Source organism: Mobula birostris, chromosome 8, assembly GCF_030028105.1.
Source record: "Mobula birostris isolate sMobBir1 chromosome 8, sMobBir1.hap1, whole genome shotgun sequence".
NCBI lineage: Eukaryota > Metazoa > Chordata > Chondrichthyes > Myliobatiformes > Myliobatidae > Mobula > Mobula birostris.
The window spans coordinates 93,800,744-93,808,603 of NC_092377.1; the positions used below are offsets into that span (position 1 = coordinate 93,800,744).

The following is a 7,860-nucleotide window of genomic DNA, read 5'->3' on the forward strand; positions in this document are numbered from 1 at the left end:
AAGGTGAGAAGTGAAATACTTAAGAGAAATATGAGAATGAACCCGTTCACTGAGTGGTGAGTACAAAACGAGCTGCCAGCAGGAGTAGTGAATGTGGGTTAGATTTCAACTTTTAAGAAATTTGGATAAGTACATAGATGAGAGGCATTGGAGGTCTATGGTCCAAGTACATCCTAAATGCCCAGTAATCTAGCACATGTTCAGAGATCTTGGTGTGCTCATCCACCAGTCACTGAAGTGCAACATGGAGGTGAAGAAGATGCCAATAAATTGCCTTGTCCTATTCCCCCCCCCCCAACAATTGAGTGTGATATGGTAGAAAGGAAGGCCTACTGCAATTGCACAAGGTTTTGTCAAGAGTGCATTTGGAGAACACATTAAGATCTAGTTTAATTAGACAAAGCGCAAATATTTTAGATCAGCTCCAGGTATGATACATTTTCTGTACAAGGAGATTGTCATTCCAGGTTACTCAATCTCCATAGTTTAGAAAGGAGGTCTCATTAAAACGTAAAAGGGTTGAAGAGGCTCGATGCAGAGAGGATGTTTTCCCTTCACCGAGGAATGTAGGGCCACAGAACAGTTTTGGAATGAGGAGTAAGCTTTTCATGATCACGAGTAGAAATTTCTTCGAAGGGCAATAAACCGTTGGCATTCTCTCCTCCAAAAGTTCATCTTTCATGCTCAAAGGCAGATTTTCAGATATTAGAGAAATAATGGGATAGTGATCCAAAATGCAGAGATTAAAAAAAAGCTGTTATGTTAAATGGCAGAGTAGACACAAAGTACACTATAGCATACATTTTTTAAGTTTCTGTAAATTAATTGTACAAAAAACATGTTCAAAACTCATGGATTCTCAGAAATTGCCAAGACTTACATACAAACCAATCTGGCAGGTTCTGCTAAATCATTCAGCCACTCAAAAAGCTGATAACACTGAGAATTAAAAACAGGAAAAGCCGCTTAAATGGCCTTCAAAGAGTAATACCATGAAATAAAACACATTTGCCAAATAATAGTTGCTTTTCATCCTGACATCTTGTACCAAGGAAGCACAAGGAGCAATGCAGAAGATGACAGCCAAACAAGATGCTGCCAAAAGTAAAAATATATGTTTTTGCGTGAGGGGAAGAGAATCTTTGGGATGGCTAAAAAATATATATTTTTTTAAAAAAGATCAGGCAGGTTCTAAGCAGAGGACCAACTAATATTGCACCTGTGAACAATGAACAATGCAAAAAGATGTTGATAAACTACTTACATGTTACATTGTGTAAGAAACAGTATCACACACATTTTAAATAGCTTGAATAAAATGACAGATGAGTTGAGAAACATTCACCAGTTCAAAAGGATTTACAGAGCTAAAGGATTGTTACCAGAGGTTAAACTGGTAATGCAAATTCTGTAAGAGCTCAGCATTTTCACTACAGCAAAAACTGTAATAACTAAATAAAGCTTGAAACATTCATGCATTGACTGAGACATCCATGACTGTACTGTTAATTCACATTCTGAATTTTAAAAGTTTCTTTTCATCAGCAAGCTTACACCCAAAACAAAATTAAGAAAGTTTGCCAAGTTAATTTTTGTGGGCGCTGTCTGCAAGAAGTTTGTACGTTCTCCCTGTGACCGTATGGATTTCCTCCATGTGCTCCACTTTCCTAAGATGTACTAGTAGTTTAATTGGTCATACGGATGCAATTGGGCAGCACAGGCTCGTTGGGCTACAAGGGCCTGTTACTATGCAGTAGCTCTAAACCAAATATTAATCTACCCACAATTAAATGGCAACCTTTTGGACACACAAATTTCAAATCATAATTTTAAGAACAATCATAGCCTGGCAGGCACTGAAAGAGGACATTAAACTGAACAATCCTCCATCCCCATCTAGAATTTCAGAGGAACTTCTAGACTGGGTATTGAGCAATGCGGAAGGGTTAGTTCGCAATCTTGTCGTGCGAGGCCCCTTGGGTAAGAGTGACCATAATATGGTGGAATTCTTCACTAAGATGGAGAGTGACATAGTTAATTCAGAAACAAAGGTTCTGAACTTAAGGGTAACTTTGAAGGTATGAGACATGAATTAGCTAAGATAGACTGGCAAATGATACTTAAAGGGTTGACGGTGGATATGCAATGGCAAGCATTTAAAGACTGCATAGATGAACTACAACAATTGTTCATCCAGGTTTGGCAAAAGAATAAACCAGGGAAGGTAGTGCACCCATGGCTGACAAGGGAAATTAGGGATGGTATCAATTCCAAAGAAGAAACATACAAATTAGCCAGAAAAAGCTACACCCCTGAGGACTGGGAGAAATTCAGAGTCCAGCAGAGGAGGACAAAGGGCTTAATTAGGAAACAGAAAAAAGATTATGAGAGAAAGCTGGCAGGGAACGTAAAAACTGATGTAAAAGCTTTTATAGATGTGTGAAAAGAAAAAGATTGGTTAAGACAAATGTAGGTCCCTTACAGTCAGAAACAGGTGAATTGATCATGGGGAACAAGGAGATGGCAGACCAATTGAATAACTACTTTGGTTCAGTCTTCACTAAAGAGGACATAAATAATCTTCTGAAAACAGTAGGAGACCGAGGGTCTAGTGAGATGGAGGAACTGAGGGAAATGCATGTTAGTAGGGAAGTGGTGTTAGGTAAATTGAAGGGATTAAAGGCAGATAAATCCCCAGGGCCAGATGGTCTGCACCCCAGAGTGCTTAAGGAAGTAGCCCAAGAAATAGTGGATGCATTAGTGATAATTTTTCAAAACTCTTTAGATTCTGGATTAGTTCCTGAGGATTGGAGGGTGGCTAATGTAACCCCGCTTTTTAAAAAAAGGGAGAGAGAAACCGGGGAATTATAGACCGGTAAGCCTGACATCGGTGGTAGGGAAAATGCTAGAGTCAGTTATCAAAGATGTGTTAACAGCACATTTAGAAAGCGGTGAAGTCATTGGACAAAGTCAGCATGGATTTGTGAAAGGAAAATCATGTCTGACGAATCTCAGAATTTTTTGAGGATGTAACTAGTAGAGTGGATAGGGGAGAACCAGTGGATGTGGTATATTTGGATTTTCAAAAGGTTTTTGACAAGATCCCACACAGGAGATTAGTATGCAAACTTAAAGCACACGGTATTGGGGGTATGGTATTGATGTGGATAGAGAATTGGTTGGCAGACAGGAAGCAAAGAGTGGGAATAAACGGGACCTTTTCAGAAAGGCAGGCAGTGACTAGTGGGGTACTGCAAGGCTCAGTGCTGGGACCCCAGTTGTTTACAATATATACTAATGATTTAGACAAGGGAATTAAATGCAGCATCTCCAAGTTTGCGAATGACATGAAGCTGGGCGGCAGTGTTAGCTGTGAGGAGGATGCTAAGAGAATGCAGGATGACTTGGATAGGTTAGGTGAGTGGGCAAATTCACGGCAGATGCAATTTAATGTGGATAAATGTGAGGTTATCCACTTTGGTGGCAAGAACAGGAAAACAGATTATCTGAATGGTGGCCAATTAGGAAAAGGGGAGGCGCAACGAGACCTGGGTGTCATTGTACACCAGTCATTGAAAGTGGGCATGCAGGTACAGCAGGCGGTAAAAAAGGCAAATGGTATGCTGGCATTTATAGCAAGAGGATTCGAGTACAGGAGCAGGGAGGTACTACTGCAGTTGTACAAGGCCTTGGTGAGACCACACCTGGAGTATTGTGTGCAATTTTAGTCCCCTAATCTGAGAAAAGACATTCTTGGCATAGAGGGCGTACAAAGAAGGTTCACCAGATTGATTCCTGGGATGGCAGGACTTTCATATGATGAAAGACTGGATCGACTAGGCTTATACTCTCTGGAATTTAGAAGATTGAAGGGGGGATCTTATTGAAACATATAACATTCTAAAGGGATTGGACAGGCTAGATGTAGGAAGATTGTTCCCGATGTTGGGGAAGTCCAGAACGAGGGGTCACAGTTTGAGGATAACGGCGAAGCCTTTTAGGACCGAGATGAGGAAAAACTTCTTCACACAGAGTGGTGAATCTGTGGAATTCTCTGCCACAGGAAACAGTTGAGGCCAGTTCATTGGCTATATTTAAGAGGGAGTTAGATATGGCCCTTGTGGCTAAAGGGATCAGGGGGTATGGAGAGAAGGCAGGTACAGGGTTCTGAGTTGGATGATCAGCCATAATCATACTGCATGGCAGTGCAGGCTCAAAGGGCCAAATGGCCTGCTCCTGCACCTATTTTCTATGTAACTGCTCCCTTTTTGACTCCCTGACTCACTCTTCCATCCCAACATTAGCTCTCCCATCTTATAGAACTTTTCTATTCAACTGTAGGAAATGCAACATCTGCCCTTTCACCTCTTTCCTTCTCATCATCAAAGGCCCATCAACCACCCCACCCTTCGAGTCTTTTCAGGTTAAGCAGTATCCTACTTTCAGCGTTGACAACGTGGTCTTTATATCTGAAAAAATAAATGCAGTTTGGGTGACTTCTTTGTGGAGCTTCAACTTCCATCCACAGACATGACTGTTTCTAATTGCCTGTCACCTTAACTATTGTCCCACTCAACCTGTCCATGGCCTTCTGCACCACTACAATGAGACCCACTCCAAAGGTGAGGAACAGAAACATCCTCCACCTGGGAACACTGCTGCCTATTAGACTCATTGGAAAAATCTTAAAGTTTATGTAACTCACTTTCTCTGCTTCAAAAATGGTAATTTCTTGCTGAAGTCACCCATCTATGATACTGGCTCAGGTTTTCCTCTCCCTGTTAACACAGCTCAACCTGCTGGATACATCCCACATCCATTTTAGGTTCCGATTTGTATTTCCAGCCTCATTAACTGGAGGATCTAGTTACATATTCACAGTTTCCTAGCCACTTATAGCACACCCACCCCCACAACTTGTTTTTCCCACCTTCCCAGTCCGGCAAAAGGTTTCAACCCAAAAGGTTCCTGATCTGCCAAATGTTCCCAGCATATCCTACTTTTATCTTGAAACAGACCATAGTGATAAGGAACACTGAATATTGAGATGATGGGATAGAGCACATCAGAGATACTGCTGTGCTTGCTACTAGAACATGAAAACCAAAGATGAAACCTTTACAGAAGCACATGTTCCTCTGAAAAATACAAATAGGATGCAAGTTCTCAAACGTCTGAGAAAAAAATGACAGCTTTGAATGGAATAAGAAAAATCTTTACCAAATTGTAAAAAGTCCTTACCATTATTTTAAAAAAAAATCAAATACACAGCAAGTTTTGCCTTAAGAGACTCTACACATTGGAAATCCAGCACAACACAGAAAATGCTGGAAGAACTCAGCAAGTCAGGCAGCATCTATAGAAATGAATAAACAGTTGATTGTTTGCACAGAAACCCTTCACCAAGAACCTTCATCTGCAAGTTTTGTCTTTGCAGTTTACTGGCAGAGTTTAACCATCAAGTTCAAGTTTCTCGTCTGACTGTACATATATACAAACAAACCTTTCTTCAAAATATGGTGCACCCACAGACATATCACACACAAATAAGTTAGTAAGACATAACTCAAGTGCATGTAGTGCACAACACAGATAATAGTAAACTGCTCGTTAATCTAATGATGAGATCTGGGTGGCAGAAGGGCATTCATTAGTCACACAGCCTGAGGGCAGAAATTGTTATCCAGTCTGGCAGTCCTAGCCCTGATACTGCTGTACATTCTTCTTGATGGCAGGTCAAAGAGATTATGGGATGGGTGGTGGGCTGCTTAATGAATCCTTTTGTATCACAAAATTTAATCTTCAATACTGATAATTGCCCAAATGCAACGAAAACAACATAGGATTTGCACAGAACTAGGGATGCTATTTTAAACAAAACCTTTGTGAACTGTTTTAATAAATTGAGTCATCGGAAATCAGAAAGGAATGGAAACTTACAGAAAAGGAGTTCTTACATGAAAGATTTATTCCAGCAAATTAGGTCAATAAAATAATGATTGTCTTAATTAAAAGACTTTGGCCTTCAAGGTTCCTGAAGTGCATGTTTAAGTGCATTTGAGGGGAAATACTGGTTTTCAATAGTCTGACCAGCAGCACCTCTTCCTTACTGTTGCTCAATACAACACTTTACACATACAGAAAAATGTCCCACAGAAGTTGTTCTATCACATCAATTTCCACTACCCAGTGTAACAGCTTTACCTTGTTTAAGCAAGAACTGCATTAATCAATTTGAAATCATCCTGTCCTGAAAAGCAAAGTAACGTCACGCCACCTTTCACTATAACCATAGGCATAATCACAAAACAGCTATGTTTATTCATACTTTGATCGTCAACGAGTTATTGTGGGCCTAATAAACGCTGTAGAGCAAGTGACCTAATTGTAAACTGTCACAGAGCACATTAGCAACACCCCGACAAAGATTCTTAACAAAATTTTTATTGCACAGCAAGGCGTTTAAAGCTTAGTGGAGATAAATGATCAAGAACTTTGCGTTGGTTTAGGACACCACAGGGTTTCAAAAGATATTGCCTTCTACACGTGTGGCAGCAAATGATAACCAGCCAGAGTACATGGAGAGGTCCACCAGCCCAGCAGTTCCTAGTTTCTTACGATTGCATACACACCGCATTTCATCCCCTTTCAGCAGCTGAACTTCTGGCAACCCAACAACGCATTCAGCAAAATAATTGTCAAGTTGACACATCTGGTGCAAATGCGAAGAGGCAAATGGAAGTGATGATGGGGGTCAATAAGATACGCTTTATGCGGGTACGAATGGTGAAATATTACGAGACCGGGTGGGCATGAAACCAATCGGCGATTAATGCCGCAACGTGCAGTAAGCCGGGGGGGCGGGGGTCGCCTGTCGGGGAAAGCAAGCGGTGCTTACTTTCTATTCATATTACTCCATTTCACTAGGAAACATAACCAGTCCACCTTCCACCACCCCCCCCCCGCCCCACCCCTTCCCTCCTAGCAACGCAGGCTTACCCCGGCATCCAAGCCACAGAGACGCCCGTCATCGTCGCTGTCGAAATCAGTGTCGCTGTCGGCGACCTTCAGCCGCTTGGACGGGTGGTGCGAGGACTCGTAGTAATCGTCCACGTAGTCGCCCGTGTCGTAGTAGTCTGCCGAGGACATTCTCCACAGGCGTCCCGGGCCGGGCGGCGATCAGCGGGGAAGGGGGTGGGGGGTGGGGGGAATGGACGAGTCGGCCGCAGCTGTTATGTAATCAACCACAAAACCGACTCTCGCCTGAAAGCAAACTGCAAAGCCACTGTCCGAGCACGACACCCCGGTCCAGGGAACTGGGAGGTGAGAAGCAGCTCGGGAGATGGCTCAGCTCCGCGTCGCCCCTTTTGTCCACAACCTCCGAACGACGATCGTTGGGCGCGTGCACCCCCTCCTCCCCGCCCCCCCATCCAGCTCGGCCCTGATTGGTCGCGGGCCTGCCAGCTAATCGGGAATTGGACGCCGGGACAAAGGAGGGAAGGTGGCTCCCGGCAACGTTCCCGCATCGCCGGCGCTGCGGGGGGGGACCGGCCGCTCTGATTGGGCGCCCGGGTGTCAATCCAAGAGCCGCGAGCACCGCCCTTTCCTCTTCATCCCGCCTCCCCGCTTATAAGGTCGCGAGTGGCCATCTGCAGGTGCCGCACTTCTGTACTGGAAGCAGAAACGGATAAAAATGCGTAGTAAGTCAAGCAACTGTCTAATTCCGTTTTCTTCCTGCACAAATCATAAATATAAGCTTCGGCAGAAGCTGTAAATCCAGAACAACACTCACGAAATGCTGGAGCAACTCAGCAGGTCAGTCAGCATCTGTAGAGAAGAGCAGACAGTGGACGTTTGGGG

At 43.2% G+C, this 7,860-nt stretch overlaps 1 protein-coding gene across 1 annotated transcript in view; it reads right to left on the bottom strand.

Annotated features, from left to right (window-relative positions):
• Positions 1-7,420, bottom strand: part of LOC140201492 (heterogeneous nuclear ribonucleoprotein L-like) — a 42,762-nt gene extending 35,342 nt beyond the window's left edge. The window contains exon 1 of the mRNA XM_072265685.1: positions 7,000-7,420. Within this exon, the coding sequence (XP_072121786.1) occupies positions 7,000-7,149 (150 nt within the window). The 5' untranslated portion in view covers positions 7,150-7,420. The remainder of the gene's footprint in view (positions 1-6,999) is intronic.
• Positions 7,421-7,860: the final 440 nt, after the last annotated feature.